A 19662-nucleotide genomic window follows, 5' to 3' on the forward strand; every position below is an offset into this window, starting at 1 on the left:
CTCTTCTTCTGGACACTTTTGTATCACAAACAGTACTGTATTTGCAAATCTCATATGTCATAAATGTATAGATGTAGCAGTACTGTCTATCTGTATGTCATGTATGTCATATATATGTTATGATCAATTGAAAATGGGGGACCCTGATGTAAACAAGACGAAAGTCTTTCTCTGGTCTGCATCCCCTTAACAATTGTATGTATTGAGCTGTACTGTACTGTACCCATTCTGCAATCTGTTAATACATTTTTCAATCAATCAATCAATCAATCAATCAATCAATCAATCAATCAATCAATCACCTGAGTGGCTCCGCCTAGAGCGCCCTCTAGTGGAAACAGATATTACTGTACATTGGAGGTGGGGGGGGGGGTTGAGTAGGGGGTGGGTGGGGGACACTGTACACTGTACATTGGAATACTGACAAAGCCAATAATAATAATAATAATACAAAATTATTTAGGACCTGCTCAGAGATCATTAATCGGCATGCATGCGATTCGTCTCTGCGATTAACCCATCCCGTTGTCCTTCCCCCCCAAGGGCAGCCGGGAGCAGACAGGCGTCAACGTGAGCCGCGCCAGGGGACCAATCCAAGTGCTCCTGTCCGTCTTCGTCAAGGACGCCACAGCGCTAGCGATCTTGTTGTTGTGCATGTTTTTCCATTGGGTTTATCTTATCGGGGGGGGGAACCCTTGCGAGCACGGGGAGAACATGCAAACTCCACACAGAAAGCACAGAAAGGCCTGGGAGATACCCCACCTGGGTAACTGGCATCATGGAAACCTGGTCCCCATGCGGGAATCGAACCCTGGACCTTCTTGCTTAAACAGTGTTTAACCACTACACCACCGTGCCGCCGTATGCCATGGTGAATGTCAGGGAAGCTCCTGCAGTTTACTATCCCTGCCTGTAAACAGAGAAGTAGGCTATAACAACTCAAGGTATACTTCTCTTTTCCTCTATGGCATGGTATTTTCATCCCAATGCTGGTAAAAAAGCAAGCGTTACACCTTTGGACTACTAGGCTGATTTCCTTATACCAATGGAACCAGTTCTAGTGACTGGCTGGTCCTTAAGGTCCCTGAGTTTGCTCTGAACAGGGTACATCTGCATTTTATTATGATGCGCCTCTAGCTCATGGAATGAACTCCAACAGTCCTTAAAGCTTGAGATTCTCCCCTGTTGCAGTTTGAAACCTTGATCTCCAACCTTTGTAAATCAAGTTGTGTTTTAATTGATTTGTTATCCTTACTTTTGCCTCGCCTTGTTGTCTTATTGTTATGATTTTATATGCCTTTTTTTGCTTTCTGTATGTACACTCGACGTGCCTTTCGAGTTCATTATGTGGAATAGCCTACCTCCTGTTGCTATTTGGGTCAGATATGACATGCCCCATGTGTAAAAACCACGCTAGGTGTAGATGATGTGGAGAATCCCACACCTGGGGTCCACTGAAAATGGGATTGCTAGAAAAAACGAACAAAATAGTAAATGGTGCATTTATATAACAGCTTTTATACAAAACCGCTTTACAATTTTTTTTTTTATTTCTCCCATTTTCTATATTTTCTCCCATCCCAATTTCGTATCATCCAATTCAACCCTCCCCTGTCACGAACGCTGTTTCTTGCCTCCCACAAGCCGGCTGCAATGTGGACTAAGTCATACATAGCACAAGTCCCCTCCGGTACGTGAGGTAACAGCAGTCACATCTTTTCACCTGCGCAGCTCGATCTCTCAGTGTCGAGGAGTAACGCGTGGGAGGCTCACGCTGCCCCCGACACTTCCTGATTCTACTGCGCAGGCGCACCAACCGACCTGTAGGAGTCGCTGTCCACTCCGCATTCATGGCGAGCGCCTTGCCCACTACGCCACGTAGCCGCCCTAAAACGCTTTACAATTTATGCCTCACATTCACACTTGGATGGCGGGGGCGACCTGCTCATCGGGAGCAGTTAGGGTGAAGTGTCTTGCTCAAGGACACTTTGACACACTTCCTGGGAGAAGCGGGAATCGAACCGGGACCTTCGGATTACTAGACAACTGCTCTACCTCCCGAGCCACTGTCGCCCCCTTAAACCCATTAAAATGACTGTTGATATTGTCAAGTCATTAAAAAACAGCAAAGCCATACAGCCGTACTACTCTTTATCGCCAAGCTCACAAAAGAAGCTTGATTTCCATCTCCATTCCGAGTGAAACAGGAGTCTATGTCTTGGATATGATATAAATATGTAATTTTGACACCAGAAACACAATGCTGGGAGCACCGATTATCTGACCTCAACATGGGACCATATGCCAAAAACGGTTGGTAACCGTCAAGATTTCCATAAGCTTTATTATTATGTCGGTCATAGTCCTGTGATTTATTGTGGATTTCCACTCTTAATGTATTGTGTCTAGTTTTATGTTAAAAAAGGGAAAATAAAAAACATTTGTTCAAAAAAATAAATAAAAATTCAATAAGCTCATCTTATTAACTCTTTCACTGCCACACGACAGAAGGTTAACCCTTTACTATCACACAACCGACGGCGCAATCCATGCAGAGCATCGCCGTCGGTTATGTGATAGTAAAGGGCTAACCTTCTGTATTGTCACAGTGAAAGGGTTAACCGGCTGTCGTGTGGCAGTGAAAGGGTTAAGGACTATTCAAGCCCCATGTTAGGACATTCAAAAAGGGTTTGACCAGCAGCTCCTGCTAGCTTACTGTAAATGCTAGCGCACGGCAAGACAATGGCGGCCCCCCGTGACGAGGACGCCACAGAGGGAAGAATTACACTCCAAAGTTCAGTTGACATTTAAGAAAGGTGATATTTTATTCATTTAAGATTCAAAATAAATGTATTCACACAAACACATTGAGTATATAGGCAAGAATAGTACTTCACCCCTCAAAAAAAAATAAGTTTAATGTAGTAGAAATAGATCTCACATTCTAAAAAGCATGTTGTCAATCTGTAATCTGGGTGTTACACCTTAACTGGTCACTGAAGAGGCACGTGTCCCGCCTCCACTTCACTCCTTTCAATGGTTTCCGGAGAAACATCGCATTCATTGAAATAAAAATGTCATAGAAAAAAAGGAATAAGCACACATTTAAAGAACAGACAAAAAAAATGAAATAAAAGACTTCTGTGCCTGTATACTGCATCTAAAGTAGTAGCCGTAGGTCGTAGCTGAATACCGTCGGTGCTATAATAACCAACCAAATTTCAAACTGCAGAAGTGCTACATGATAAATGACCTGCAAAACAGAGAGAGAGAGATAAAAAGAGTGTACAACCCCTTGTGCGCACACCAAACTGTAACTGTAACCCTAGCCGGGATAAATCCGTCAAACTGGAGGTAGAAGAAGATTTCCTGAGAAGTAGGAGACACGAGCCTCGTTTAAAATCTGAATTTCCAAGTCAATGAAAACACATGAGGACAAACCAAAGCTGGCGTGCCCACCAAGCGCTTCCAGAAATTATCACATTATTATTATTATTATTATTATTATTATTATTGTGTATCTTATTAATAAATCTGCTGTAAATGTAATCTCTGTGTGCTGGGCTTGCTACAGCATAAAATATATAGAAACATGATATAATCCATAGCTCTCAAAAGCCATTTCAGAAATATTATATTAAATCTACATACAGGTTAATTCAAACAAAGAATTGTCACAGCAGAAGGCATCTTGTTAAGTCCTCATCATTGTATTCCTTGTAATGTCCATGTTATGGTGACTTGCAATAAGTTCTACAATCTACCTCACGATAAAGAGTGATAGAGCAAGTGGTAAATTCCATGCCTTACAAGGCGGAGAAATCTAAAAAGGAAGATATAATTGAATTAAGCCACAGATAGAATTCATAATTATAGCAATCCATGATTAAATCTACCAGAACTCTAGTTAAAAAACAGGAACGCAAGCTTTTGGCCTTTGGGTATCGAAAGGCCCCCTAAAGAAAAACATAACAACCCTAGAATTGTGCGTAGTAACAAAACATTCCACCAGGGGGAAGTATCATCACAGAGGTTGGAGCTCGAGCCAATCCCGTCATAGGCTTCTCTGGTTTTGTTTTTGCATGATTATCAGTTATTGACATGATCATGAATGATATTTTTTTGCTAAGATTCGATTGTCTGCAGTCGTCAATCTCTTTCTCCTCTTAGGCTCCATCTGCCAAATGCCCGGAACACAAATTCACGCTATGAACCAGCATGAATGAACCACGATGCTTCTCTCAGCGAGACACACTACTTCATTGTGGCGCTTTGCCGTTGCAAATCAAAACATTTTCAAAAGCTTAGTCCTTGAGGTAGAAATGGGCTTCCCTCTGGTCAAAGGGATCTGAGTATTTGGAGGTATACAATGTCGTTGTTGTAACATCCTCTTGATTGTCACTTCCATATGCAGTCAAAAGGTCAACCTTCCCTGAGGATGTTGCTGCATACATCACACACACTGCATCTGGAGAATGCAGAGATACAAGCAGATCCAGTATGTTTACTGTTCAAATGCAAATATCTCAGAGAGAGAGAGAGAGCGCGGTGTGGTGTGGGTGTGTCAATGTATATGTGACAGACATGGCTCCGTTGAAACGAGCAGGTGCTTGAATGTTGCCTTGGGGGACTGAAAGGTCATAGGGTCAAATGAAGAGGAGCTGCGTTGACCCTTTAGATCGGGATCGATTGGATTTCTGCTCCAACCCCCCCCCGTCCTTTCAACCGCGACACCTCTCGCACACAGCATGTCTCAATTTGATTGTCAGCCATTCATCCTAACTGTAATTGCCTATGACGAGAGAGAGAGAGAGAGAGAGAGAGAGAGAGAGAGAGAGAGAGAGAGAGAGAGAGAGAGAGAGAGAGAGAGAGAGAGAGAGAGATACTAGGCACAGTGTGCCATCTCCAGTGAGAACTGCCAGTACAATCAGTCACATCTGATTGCATGGAGCACATGTTGCAGAGGGAATATATAGACTAAAGCACACGGATCTATCAATAGCTGAGAAATGCACCTACATGGAAAGACAGAGAGCCAGTTCAGATGCTAATGTATTCATTTGAAAAAGACATTCATTTCAGTTCCTCGGGGGAAAGATGAACCCGAAAAGACTTCTTTCTTTTCTTCTTTTGGTTCCGTTTACTTATGTGGTTATGTACCGTGTCGACTCACATACTCACTTACTATATTAAATATCCCCTTGGGTTCAGGTTACCGTGGTAACTTCACTTGTATCATATTCTATACCCAGAAGAGAGTATGAGGCTTGAAATCAACCTGAAATGCATAAATTACAGTGTCCTTAGCAAGGTAGCTGAGGATTGCTTTGTTGCATATCCAGTGATTCACACGAGGCAGAACAAGGTCTGTATCCAGTGATTCACACGAGGAGGCAGAACAAGGTCTGTATCCAGTGATTCACACGAGGCGGCAGAACAAGGTCTGTATCCAGTGATTCACACGAGGAGGCAGAACAAGGTCTGTATCCAGTGATTCACACGACGAGGCAGAACAAGGTCTGTATCCAGTGATTCACACGAGGAGGCAGAACAAGGTCTGTATCCAGTGATTCACAGGAGGCAGAACAAGGTCTGTATCCAGTGATTCACACGAGGAGGCAGAACAAGGTCTGTATCCAGTGATTCACACGAGGAGGCAGAACAAGGTCTGTATCCAGTGATTCACACGAGGAGGCAGAACAAGGTCTGTATCCAGTGATTCACACGAGGAGGCAGAACAAGGTCTGTATCCAGTGATTCACACGAGGCGGCAGAACAAGGTCTGTATCCAGTGATTCACACGAGGAGGCAGAACAAGGTCTATATCCAGTGATTCACACGAGGAGGCAGAACAAGGTCTGTATCCAGTGATTCACACGAGGAGGCAGAACAAGGTCTGTATCCAGTGATTCACACGACGAGGCAGAACAAGGTCTGTATCCAGTGATTCACACGAGGCAGAACAAGGTCTGTATCCAGTGATTCACACGAGGCAGAACAAGGTCTGTATCCAGTGATTCACAGGAGGCAGAACAAGGTCTGTATCCAGTGATTCACACGAGGAGGCAGAACAAGGTCTGTATCCAGTGATTCACACGAGGCAGAACAAGGTCTGTATCCAGTGATTCACACGAGGCAGAACAAGGTCTGTATCCAGTGATTCACACGAGGCAGAACAAGGTCTGTAAGGAGGATTTGTTTCTGTGGTGAAAATAAGACATTAACCACCGTCTTTCTTCTGGTCTAGAATAGGCCCTTTTCACGAGAGACGGGTAAACAGGTGTGACGTGGATATAGAAGAACTATCTATTCATTATTCACGGATGTATATGGTGACATCCGTGTTGTTTACCCGTCTGTGACGAGTCAAAATGGATGCTGTGAAACAAGCCTACGAGACATTTCTCAGGTCAAATAAAATGCCTGAGTATGAGAGAGCGGTGGATCTGGTGAATGGAAGAGGAACATTGGTGTCGCTGAGGCCAGTAAAACACTGTGTTGCACAAAGGGCTTTACAGAACCAGCAGGTAACAGAACGTGTGAGGATCTGGAACAGTACAACCTGTAGCTCTGACGGGCGCTCTCTCGTCATCTCATGCTAATGTTAAGGCCTCAAAACATAATCTACCGCAAAGCCTGATTATTTCCCACATTTGCGAGGAATGTGGTTGTTTTGCGTCGGGGGGCTGAGCAACAATCGTTAACGGCCGAACGTCCTGAGGTAACATAAGTTCTACGTTTAATAAAAACCCATCGATCTTGTCCATGACAGTCCAAGCAAATCTCATCAGGTCATCTGCTCAGCGGCTGATTAATAACAACAAAAATCGAACCGCGTTGAGTGTTGCGTACAAACACTTAGACACACAAGCAAAGGCTGCAGGTAGCTGCGCGGTACCAACGGTATTAAAGAAAAGAAAAGGCCCAATCAGGCAACACCTAGAACGGCCAAAGAATCTCAAGATATTCTCCCTAACATCCTTGATAGACATCAAGCTGGTCTGCAGAGGAGCAGCACAGGATAAGAAGCACTTGAATACAAAAAAAAAAAAAAAAAGCATTACATCATGCAAACACACAGCAGTCCTTTTCCCTGATAAAGAAAGGAACCATATAAATGCTTTTCGGGTCAGGTTAATAATACATACATGTTGATGGTTATCCTGAGAAATGACTGAGTTATGATGAGAAAAGATAGGTTTCCTGTTAGCCCCCCCCCCCCCCCCCCCCCCCCGACACTCGATTGTCTCTACGATAACAAAACAGCATCTACAAATACAAGCATGCAATGAGGCGGGCATCAGACTCGGCGGAGTAGGGTTGCACCAATATATATAGATATTGGCCGGAATTATAGAATTGCCATTATTGCGACCATGGGAGTGTGTTCCTCGATACAAGTGCAGAGTGGACATCGGAGTGACACCAACACCAACTTTTCTTTTCCTAAGAAAATATACATTTCAGTTAATTTCTCCATTAAATGACATGGTTGTTGTGTCCCTTCTTTAGCGACGGGGGGGGGTGGTGTGAAGCCCTGCTACTCCATGATTATTTGAAGATGGGCATGTTTGAAAAGCTCAACCTGCATTTGTACAAAGAACTCGTACGACAATTGGGTATCGGTTGGGGCGGGTCGGTATCGGCCTACACACACAGATACTGGTGCATCCCTGTTACAGAGTAACGACGACAAGAGACTCGACACGGGACGAGAAGAAACACACCTGTTCGATGCCCTGTGACCCCGGGTGGTAAACTGGTTGTGTTCGATGCCCTGTGACCCCCGGGTGGTAAACTGGTTGTGTTCGATGCCCTGTGACCCCCGGGTGGTAAACTGGTTGTGTTCGATGCCCTGTGACCCCCCGGGTGGTAAACTGGTTGTGTTCGATGCCCTGTGACCCCCCGGGTGGTAAACTGGTTGTGTTCGATGCCCTGTGACCCCCCGGGTGGTAAACTGGTTGTGTTCGATGCCCTGTGACCCCGGGTGGTAAACTGGTTGTGTTCGATGCCCTGTGACCCCCCGGGTGGTAAACTGGTTGTGTTCGATGCCCTGTGACCCCCCGGGGTGGTAAACTGGTTGGATGTCGCCGCTGCCGTCTCTATAGTCGATGTTGTTGTCTCTGTTATGCCTTTCTATGATTTTCCTTGTATTGTTCATTATCACTATTATTATTACTCCCTTATTGTATTTATTTAAATTGTTGCCCACTTCCATCACCTAGTGCACGTCTGGGGGGGGGGGGGGGTCTCTCCTTAGATGAACTGCCCATCTAAGGTTTCTTCCCTTATATTCCTATTAAGGTTTTTCCTTATCTTCTTTGGGGGGGGTGGGGGGGGGGGGGGTGTTGTTGTACCTTTGTGAGCCCGTGAAGCCGACCGAGACACGTCACGTGACCCGGGCCGTACAGATACACCCGTCCACGTCACGTGACCCGGGCCGTACAGATACACCCGTCCACGTCACGTGACCCGGGCCGTACAGATACACCCGTCCACGTCACGTGACCCGGGCCGTACAGATACACCCGTCCACGTCACGTGACCCGGGCCGTACAGATACACCCGTCCACGTCACGTGACCCGGGCCGTACAGATACACCCGTCCACGTCACGTGACCCGGGCCGTACAGATACACCCGTCCACGTCACGTGACCCGGGCCGTACAGATACACCCGTCCACGTCACGTGACCCGGGCCGTACAGATACACCCGTCCACGTCACGAGGTACATTTATAAAGGAGATCTCAGCGATGGCTGGGTAATTTTTTCCAACTGCATCATGCAAAAGTAAGATAGGCGTTATACATAATAATGAGGTCACAATGGTAGTCTGTCATATGCCCTGAAGAAATAACATACTTTTTTTTTTTTTTTCTTTTTTTTTAAACGCTTTTCCGATTAAAAATAGAGAATATTCATAATTTTCTTTTTATATAGAATCCTAAATATATATACTTTTTTTTTTTTGCAGTGAGAGGATTCTTAATAATGATTACAATGATAATTATAATAACGAAAATAACAATAATGATAATAACAACGATACAAAAAAAAAAAGGAAAAAAGAAAATCACCTGGAGGATAAGCTTGGCGGTCGGTCAGTAGCTGTCTTTGTGTGTAAACAGTGCTTTACCCTTCCTTATGTATTAGTTTCTCTTTTGTTCTCAGATAATCTGTACATTTATGTAGAAATAAATTATTCACAGGTTGTGCATATATCTTTATCATATACTGGCTCTCCGGTGGGCTTCTCTCCTAACTCATCTTGGCTGAAGAACAAAAGCGAGGAGTTACTTACTGAGAGAAAACCTGAGATAGTGTTACTTCAAGTGGTGTGAGCTTTCAGTTTGTGTCTTCTGTAGTAATGGTTGCTTTTCTTTCTTTTTTTGGCATAGGCTATTATGTAAAAAGAAAAAAGAAAAAAAAATATAAAATGAGGTTGTTTTTTGGCTTTAGTTAGCGTCGGTAGAAAGGGGGAGGAGTCCGGGGATCTTTAAGACGACTGATTGGTTGAGGTGGACGAGGTAGGTGTGTGAGGAAGCAGCTGGGAGGCGCTGCGGCTGCCGGGGACCTTGTTGTTACCGGAGGACCCGGAGGCGGGGCCTGACGAGGACGCCCCGGCTGCCTGAGCAAAAAGCACACCTGGAAAAAAACACACAGACAGCGGCGTTAACGCTCCGAACCGCCGCCTTGGGGACGTTAACCTGCAACGTTCACTTATTGGTTAAGATAAGATGAGATACATCTGTAAGACTGTATAAATCCCTGTATATATTCCTGTACATTTTACTGTATATTTCTGAATGTATTCTTACTTACATTTGACTAGCTAAATGTTTACTGTGTGAGCGATCTGTGGTGCCGAATTTCCCCCCGGGATCGATAAAGTACTTCTATTCTATAAGGTAATATATTACTTTATTGATCCCCCTTGGGGGAAATTCAGGCATCATAGCAGCGTGGGTGGGGTGGGGTGGGGGTGGGGGGTACAGGTATGGGCAGGGTAATAGTAGAAAGACATACATACAGGCACTACAAATTATAGTACAGTAGAAAAGTTAAAATAGGCAGTGTGTAAACAATAGAATTAACTCTGAATATACTACACACACAGAAGTGAGGGGAAAAGGAAAGAGAAGTTATTAACACAGCGTTGTGGGGGACGTGGAGTGAACAGCTGTGCGCCCGGTAAGGGGAGCCGCCCGCGGGGAGGCCGTCAGCTGGGCTCCCTGCCGGGTGGGTGGGTGTCGCGTGACGGGGGGTGGGGGGGTGCTACTGACCGGTGTAAACCACTCCGTTCAGCTCCACCGACATGCTGAGGCTGCTCATGCCGTTGGTGGAGAGGTTGAGGGCCGAGTCCTGTCTGCTGCTGTCTGCAACACACAACAACACCCGGGGGTTAGAGAGCAGAGGACGGCGGTTAAAGGGTTCACAACACGGGAGGTGGCGTCTTGACTGTGTGTCATCATGTGTTACTTTCACTTCTGGACAAGTCACGACACTTTTCTTTTTTTCATTTTTAAAACTGTTGAATGAACCAAACAAACAAACACAAGGATGTTCATGAGGGTTGTGGAGGAGAGACTCCTTCATGGGGAGAGACTCCTTCATGGGGAGAGGCTCCTTCATGGGGCTCCTTCATGGGGAGAGACTCCTTCATGGGGAGAGACTCCTTCATGGGGCTCCTTCATGGGGCTCCTTCATGGGGAGAGGCTCCTTCATGGGGCTCCTTCATGGGGCTCCTTCATGGGGAGAGACTCCTTCATGGGGCTCCTTCATGGGGAGAGACTCCTTCATGGGGCTCCTTCATGGGGAGAGGCTCCTTCATGGGGCTCCTTCATGGGGAGAGACTCCTTCATGGGGAGAGACTCCTTCATGGGGAGAGACTCCTTCATGGGGCTCCTTCATGGGGAGAGACTCCTTCATGGGGAGAGACTCCTTCATGGGGAGAGACTCCTTCATGGGGCTCCTTCATGGGGAGAGACTCCTTCATGGGGAGAGACTCCTTCATGGGGACAGGCTCCTTCATGGGGCTCCTTCATGGGGACAGGCTCCTTCATGGGGAGAGACTCCTTCATGGGGCTCCTTCATGGGGAGAGACTGCTTCATGGGGAGAGACTCCTTCATGGGGAGAGACTCCTTCATGGGGAGAGACTCCTTCATGGGGAGAGACTCCTTCATGGGGCTCCTTCATGGGGCTCCTTCATGGGGAGAGACTCCTTCATGGGGAGAGACTCCTTCATGGGGAGAGACTCCTTCATGGGGACAGACTCCTTCATGGGGAGAGACTCCTTCATGGGGCTCCTTCATGGGGAGAGACTCCTTCATGGGGAGAGACTCCTTCATGGGGAGAGACTCCTTCATGGGGACAGGCTCCTTCATGGGGCTCCTTCATGGGGACAGGCTCCTTCATGGGGCTCCTTCATGGGGCTCCTTCATGGGGACAGACTCCTTCATGGGGCTCCTTCATGGGGCTCCTTCATGGGGACAGACTCCTTCATGGGGAGAGACTCCTTCATGGGGACAGGCTCCTTCATGGGGCTCCTTCATGGGGACAGACTCCTTCATGGGGCTCCTTCATGGGGCTCCTTCATGGGGCTCCTTCATGAGGCTCCTTCATGGGGCTCCTTCATGGGGCTCCTTCATGGGGCTCCTTCATCAGGCCTCAACAGGCACGTACAATAAAATACTTCAGGATCTCAATAGATGGTCGAGCCTCCCCAACTCCCTACATCGATTATCAAAATGAACGTATTACCCAGAGTCAACTTTATTAGTTCAATGCTCCCCCCCCCCCCCCCCCAAACAACTACTGGCGCAAACTTCAATCTACAATATCTAAATTAATTTGGAACAACAAGCGGCCGAGAATCAAAAGGACCACCCCTCAGCGCAGGAAACAGAACGGGGGGGTCTGGCAATCCCTGATTTAAAATAATATTTCTGGTCCTTCCCACTGAGGCCCCTGATTAACTGGTTTGACCCGAGGTTTCCGTGTCGTGGCCTTGGAGGAGGCAACTGTCTCTCCACAAAGACTACAAGATATAATATACTCCAACACCTCGATTACAAAATGTCAATTACGATTTGGTCCCATCATCTCCCATGTGATTCAGACATGGCGTAACGCACAGAGGTCTTGTACCATCAAGTGCCCGTGGCACCGCGACTCCCCCATATTTCATAACCAACTATTACTTATTGGGCATAAATCCATTAACAACCCTCAGTGGGAGAGGAAGGGAGTCCACACTCTGGGGGATGTTCATGATAGAACCGGTTTCAAGACCCGAGAGAGTTTTATGACCTGCCCGGCGCCTCCTTTTTCTTTTATTTACAACTAACTGGAATCACTGCACGTTTTTTTGCGCCCTCGGTTGCTGTGGTTTTGATGATCTTGGCTCTGGGCCGCGGGGCCCGGGTTCGGTGTGTCGGGGAGTCAGAGTGTCATTGAGGCGTGGTGCTCTGGTTCCCTGGGATGCTGGACTCTGGGTTCTCATGGGCCGGGGGCCGTGGCTGTCGGGGCTGGGGCGGGTGGGGGCTTGGGGTGCTCCGCTGTATGTGTGGTGGGCCTGTGATCTATGGGGGTCCTGTTTTCTGGGTTGGATAGCAGGGGTGGGTGGACGCTCCTGTGGTGGTCTGGTCTGCTGAGCTTCAGCTGGGTATGGTTGTATAAATATATATTGTTTTTTCTTTCCTTTTTTTTCTTTTCATTTATATATTAAATGTATTATTACAAGTAATTGATTTAATTGTTATTATTATTGTTGTTACTGTCCTGTGATGTCTTGTGTAAAATAAAGGCACATTTTATCACAAAAGAATTATGCACGTAAATCTGTAAATCGATTACAATTTAGTTTAGGAGTTTGACAAAGAGAATTGGGTCAAGCTCCCTGACTTTCTGCCTGACTTATCTCAGACAACGGAAGGGGGCGGGGCAAGGGAGTGACCAGGTGATAGGTGAGGGGCACAGGAAGGGGGCGGGGCAAGGGAGTGACCAGGTGATAGGTGAGGGGCACAGGAAGGGGGCGGGGCAAGGGACTGACCAGGTGATAGGTGAGGGGCACAGGAAGGGGGCGGGGCAAGGGAGTGACCAGGTGATAGGTGAGGGGCACAGGAAGGGGGCGGGGCAAGGGAGTGACCAGGTGATAGGTGAGGGGCACAGGAAGGGGGCGGGGCAAGGGACTGACCAGGTGATAGGTGAGGGGCACAGGAAGGGGGCGGGGCAAGGGACTGACCAGGTGATAGGTGAGGGGCACAGGAAGGGGGCGGGGCAAGGGAGTGACCAGGTGATAGGTGAGGGGCACAGGAAGGGGGCGGGGGATTTTCCGCGGTGTGTAGCGAGTGGTAGGCGAGTGCTTAGACCTCTACGCTACCCAACCGCCGTCAATGACCATATGGGGCGAGAGTGGAGGTAAGGTCGTATGGTAATCCGGAGGTTCCCGGTTCGATTCCCACGTGTTGAAGTGTCCTTGAGTAAGACAATTAACCCCTAATTGCTCCCGATTGGGAACCTGGCACCTTGCATGGTCGCCTCCGTCATCGGTGTGTGACTGTGTGAGTGAATGGGTAAAATGTGAGGAACAAATTGAAAAGCGCTTTGGATAAAAGAGCTATATAAATGCACCATTTACGATATTGTAAAAAATAAATAAACGTTTCTTTGTGTATATGCACAACCGGTACTACAGGGGCGTTTTTAGGGTTAGAAAACATTGGGGGCTTCAGCCCAGGGGGGTGGAGGGGGGGGTCACCCCCCCCCCCCCCTTTTTTTTTTTTTTTTTTTTTTTAAGCACAGAAATACGCAATTTTAGATTAATTAGAGATGAATACTGAATAACTAGAATCATTAGAGGTTCTCAAAGTGAGGTCCAGGTCCATGAGAGGGATATGGGCAGTCCCTAGAAAATTCAACGTTAACAGGACCAAATCATCAGTTTCTTATTTATTTATTTATTTAGCCAGATAAAACATTGATCTGGTCCAAGAAGCCCCAACAGGAGTACAAATATACATATATACACATATATATACATATAATATATATACATATACTGTACATACATACACATATACACCAATAACAAAATAAAAACACAGTTAATTGTAGATACACAATCAGGTTTAAGCACTATAAAAATGCAGCAGGTGAGTTCACCTGTCTTCAACCAAAATGGAAGGAGAGTGAAGTACTGTACACAGAGAACATGAAAATATACAATACATTCACCAAACACTACACAAGACAACCAATGATGCAGACTGATGAAAATATACATTTTCTCCCATTTTCCCAAATCAGTCAACATGGAGAATCACAACAAAAAATTATCTTGCCAGGTCCAGCTAGGCAAAGAGATAATGTCTAGTATTTTCTGTTTACATTTTTTCAAAAAAAAAATTGTGTTACTGTAATTTTAACCTGTACTGGATACAGTATTTTATGTTTGTCTGATATTTGCTGAGCTTACAGTGTTATGCACATAGTAGCATGAAAACTGGGACATGTATTGTTGTGATTCTCCATGTTGAAATGTTGACTGATTTGGTTATATGGAGAGAAAATGTAATTTTTTTCATCAGTCTGCATCATTGATTTGGGTATATGTAGATAAATAAATTATATTTTCATCAGTCTACAGCATTGGTCTTGTGTAGTGTTTGGTGAATTTATTGTATATTTGCACATTATCTGCGTACTTCACTTACAGTACTCTAATCACTGAGAAGTAGAATTGCTAAATGTGTTTTAGCAGTGTGTGTAACTGGTTCAAACAGAATTAAGTCATTATGTAACGTGTGTTTCATATGGTAACAAAATTAGTGTATGGTTTTGACAAGTGTTTAATTTAGCAAAGGATCTGAGGTGTTCTGATAATTGTGTGTGGTTGTGCTAATTGTGTGTTTTGAAACACCGGGCCCCGTTTTCAAAATCATGCTTAGGCAATCGAAAAAAAACTATTGTGTGTTTCATTATATACATATGTTTCAGTCTTCTCATTAAAAAAAGATTCAATTTTTGGGTCTTTTCCTGCCTTTGGTCCGCTTTGCATTCACATCACAAATGAACCGCAGCAGGGTTCACTTGCAAGAGTGAATGAGCTTTCACACCACCCCAAACCAACCGGACTATCCGAGGTTCGATTAAAGCTTATTATAGGACACTGGACATGGGTATGGATGGCTCCAGGTGCTGCTGCGTTAAAGTGCACATCTTCAATATCTGTACTATTTAAAAGCACAGTGCAGGACACACTCAAAGGTTATCGCACATCAGAGATGGCAGTGGACATGTATGACAGGACAAAGGCCATATGTAATGGCCTTTGGATTGAGGAACATACTACCAGCCAAAGGAGGAAGCAGAAAAGGATGGACGAGTATGTAGTTGAGTCATCTTGTGGCACAAGCTCAGACCTCAGCTCAGGAGATCAGCTGAGACAGAGACTGTTCTATCCAGTCGTCGACAGAATGCTGCAAGAGCTTGAGAGCAGGTTCTCATGAGTTGGATAACAATTTATGAGAGGCATACAGGCATGTTATCCAGCCTCAGACCAGTTTCTCTCAGTGGAATTGCTGCAACCCCTCGCCACACATTACAATATCCAACTATTGCCAGAGGAGATCACAGTTGCAAAGTGTTTCCTGGTCAGGACAGGCAGAGATGCAGTCCCTACTATCCAAAGTGTCTTTTCCCTCCTGGATGATAATAATAATAATAATGCATTTGATTTATAAGGCGCCTTTCAGGACACTAAAAAAAAAGTCCACAAATCGGTGAATGAAAGAATTATAGGATCAAATGAAAACTACTTACTAAAAATGTTTAAAAGTACTAAAAACCAACAAAAAATACCAAACACTAACAAACATTCAGCACAGACAATGGGGATGCTGACATAAAAAAAAAAAAAAAAAAAAAAAAAATGTAAACAATTTATTTTTTTATTTTATTTTTTTTAGATCCGGGGCTAGGAGAAAAACATCCGGGGCTAAAGCCCCGGAAGCCCAGGGCTAACGATGCCACTGCGGTACTAGGGATGTTAACAATTAATTGAAGATCGATTGATTGATCGTTAAGGATTTACTCGAACACATGACATTTACTCACACAATGATATGTTACAACTTACAATGTGTTACAATCAGGGATGTGATTGCGAAAAAAACCTGAACATTTTCTAAACAATATTTTTTTTTATATAAACACTCCTATTGAATGAATGAACACATTTTATTTGTATAGATTGAACTGTCCGTGGTCTGTCAACATGGTTTGTGGTCTGTCAACGTGGTTTCATTGCTGGGTTAAGTACTTCTATTCTATTCACATAATATGCGTACTTCTTATATCTATTCTATTCACATATATGCTTACCACTTGTATCTATTGCTATGTCCGCCCATTACAATCACGCGAGCTGTCTAACGCCTGTCCCGTCTCCCTGTCCCCCTGTGAGTTGCTGTCCCGGAGTGATGACCAGAGTGTCGGACGTCCCGTGATGAAGACCGGGAGGATGCGACCCTCTCTGCGTGCCCTCCTGTCTCCCTGTCTCCGGCTGTCTCGTAGTGATGACCGGAGTGCTGGACGTCCCGCGATGATGACGGGGAGGTTGCGACCCTCTCTGCGCCGCCCCCTATCTGCCTGTCTCCGGCTGTCTCGGAGCGATGACCGGAGTGTTGAACGTCCCGTGATAAAGACGGGGAGGACGTGACCCTCTTTGCGCCGCCCCTGTGCCTCAAATAGATCCGCTATCAGCTCTATCTTTAATCTTTCAAAATGTTCAGTTGCTATCAGCTCTATCTTACATTTTTCAAAAATGTTCAGTTGCTATTGCATGCACTCATCTGTGTTTCACTACAAGCATGAGTGCATGCTTACCAACTGTTAGTCTGCAACACTACTATCACCGACATCTAAGAAGGGAGATCCCCCTTGAATGGCCCTTCTATGGTTTCTCTCCTCCACACTGCCTGTGGTGCATTTTTTCCTATTGTTAGGTTTTAGTGAGTTTTTCCTTACCTTCGCGTGGGGTATGTCTGGGAGTGTTTGCATTCATTCATTTATTTTGCATTTATTTTAAATTGGTTGGACCTTATGGTGTTCTTGTTTTGTTCTCGACTTATTGTTATGTTTCTTCTTGACTTGTTTAAAGAAGACGTGTCCGGCCCATGGGGACATTAACGTGTGTTGTCGGGCCTTACAAATAAATTTGATTTGATTTGATTTAAGAGGAAGGTGGGAGAGGAAAGGGACAAAAAAAATTTAGCTAATATCTCAGTGTCCCCTTAAATTTTTTAAAGGGGGTCATCTTGACTCATCCTGGCTCAAACACTAACGTTAGGATCTTATCTTTTCTTCTTTGCAACCAGATTGTGCAACACCTGTAACCGCCTCCTCTGGAAGGCTTGCCTACTGCGAAGGGCTGCAGTTGGACTAATGGACTCTTTTGCTTTTCTTTTGCTCTCAGGTCGATTTTGAGAATGAAGGTGGTGACATTTCTCCATCTCAGCTTCTTGGTTATGTCTAGGTTGGCTTCTGTACCTCATGCTTGAGAGTTTGATGTTTCTACAGAGCTTCACATTAACTGGACAATGCTTGCTCTCCCTTGAGTAGTGTTGAGTGGCAGACTGCTGCACTGCTTGCAAGTAACCTTCGCTGGTTGGTCAGTTTTACAAAAGCAATCCAGTGTTAGTGTGTTTCCTAGTGTGTTGACGTCTTTACAGCCTCCTCGCGCCACTCAACAAAAGTGTGAAAATCTGTTATGCAAGAATAGCAGGTCTGATAAATGTTCCTTTCGCGTTTCGCTTAGACCAGGTGGAAAAATTATCAAAACATACATAAAGCACAACGGAGAAATCACCTCCCTGTACAATGTCTCTTATTACATTGTAGCCGTCAGTAGAATGGTGTATTTTCAAAGCATGTTTCAATGAACAGATAGAGGCCGCAATACAACTATGACGAGGAGGTAACTATATCTAATAAGGGAGGGAGAAAACACGAGTGACGCCAAATTACAAAATGGAGCAGGCTAAGAGAAGCGTTGATTTTGAAAAAAGTACCCAAGATCGATAATATGGTTGATGGCGAAGGATTTCGCCAAATGACACACCTGCTTGAGCCAGCGTGCCATATCCCATCCTGAGGCACCACCACCTCGCGCATCGAGAGGAGAGCTACACCGATGCGAAGTTCTCGGAGTTGCTTGCGCAGCTAGCTAACGCTACAGGTGCTAGTCGCAAGGTTGCATTGTGACCGAAAGCTATCGGCTATATGGCGGACCACCTGGCGTAGTAACAGTTCAACGAAGCCCTTATCCCCATCTCTGGATACAAATCCGACTGACTGGTGGAAAGTCGATGCCGGGAGATCGAGTAAAAGGAACGTGCTTACAATTTGCAACCCTAAGCGGTACGCTTCCCGACCCTTGTTTGAGAAGTAGTAGAAGAGAGCCGTACCTTGGCTGTTGATGCGGATGTTCATGGGCATCTGCGCGCTCATGGCCAGCAGGTTGTGCTGCAGCGCCCTCTGCAGCAGCCTCTGGTGCTCCTCCGCGGGCAGCGCCATCTTCTTCTCCGGGGGCTCGCCCGCCTCCAGCCGGTCCCTCAGCTGCTCCAGAGCCGCCACCTGGGCCGCCATGGCCGCCTGCGCCGCCGCCTGCATGGCCGCCATGGAGTGACCCGTCAGCGGCCCGCCCGGCATGCAGCGGCCCAGCGCCAGCAGCCCTGCCTCCTCTTCTGGGGGGGGGGGGGGGGAGGAGGTCAAGAATCAGGAGGGGAAACGGTAAATGGATGGACTGTGTTTCAGTGTGCGACAGTGGCTCGGGAGGTAGAGCCGTCGTCTGGTATTCGGAACGTTCCCCGTTCGATTCCCGCTCCTCCCAGGCAGCGTGTCGAAGTGTCCTTGAGCAAGACACTTAACCCCTAACTGCTCCCGATGAGCAGGTTGGCACCTTGCGTGGTCGCCTCCGCCGTCGGTGAGTGAATGTAGTGAGTGAATGTGTAAAAATGTGAGGAACAAATTGTAAAGCGCTTTGGATAAAAGCTCTATAAATGCACCGTTTACCATTTTTATATATATATATATCATATTTGTCTGAATAATACCTGCATATAACCCAGAGTTATATAGATGCACCATTTTTACCATTTAAATTAGGGGTGTAACGGTACACAAAAACCACGGTACGGTAGTTTGAAGTCAAGGTTCGGTACGGGTTTTCGGTACAGTGGGGGGTGATGTAGTGTGCAGTAACTAACTGTACTTGTAGGGCTGTCAATGAATATTCTATATTGAAATTAATAATCGACTTGTAAAAAAAATATATATATATATTATATTAGATAGTGAAAAAAAAAAAAAACCCCGGTGGGCGGTCGTTAGTGGTTAACGTACCGTCGTATTCGTTCGGTACACAGCCGTTCGGTACGGTACACACTGAAACGGTTCGGTACGGATACGTGTACCTCTATGTAACGGGGAAGCCCGTGGGTATGTCCACAGTCACGGAAACAGGTGTGTTGACGAGTGACTGTGGCAGTGCGGGCTGGTAAATTAAACTCACTTCCCCATAACAGGGTTAACAGACGCATAGGTACGGTAGTTAGGGGTGAATTCACTTCTTAGTGCAGCGGCCTGTGTCGTCGCCCG

At 45.8% G+C, this 19662-nt stretch overlaps 1 protein-coding gene across 1 annotated transcript in view; it reads right to left on the reverse strand.

Moving 5' to 3' along the window:
• Window positions 1-8539: 8539 nt before the first annotated feature.
• arid3a (AT-rich interactive domain 3A) overlaps window positions 8540-19662 on the reverse strand; it is a 16714-nt gene continuing 5591 nt past the window's right edge. Inside the window, exons 4-6 of the mRNA XM_084318860.1 lie at window positions 18471-18749; window positions 10286-10378; window positions 8540-9647 (exon numbers count right to left, since the gene is read on the reverse strand). Of these exons, the coding sequence (XP_084174986.1) occupies window positions 9499-9647; window positions 10286-10378; window positions 18471-18749 (521 nt within the window). The 3' untranslated portion in view covers window positions 8540-9498. The remainder of the gene's footprint in view (window positions 9648-10285; window positions 10379-18470; window positions 18750-19662) is intronic.

Source organism: Notolepis coatsorum (genome assembly GCF_963971535.1).
Source record: "Notolepis coatsorum genome assembly, chromosome: 7".
Lineage (NCBI taxonomy): Eukaryota > Metazoa > Chordata > Actinopteri > Aulopiformes > Paralepididae > Notolepis > Notolepis coatsorum.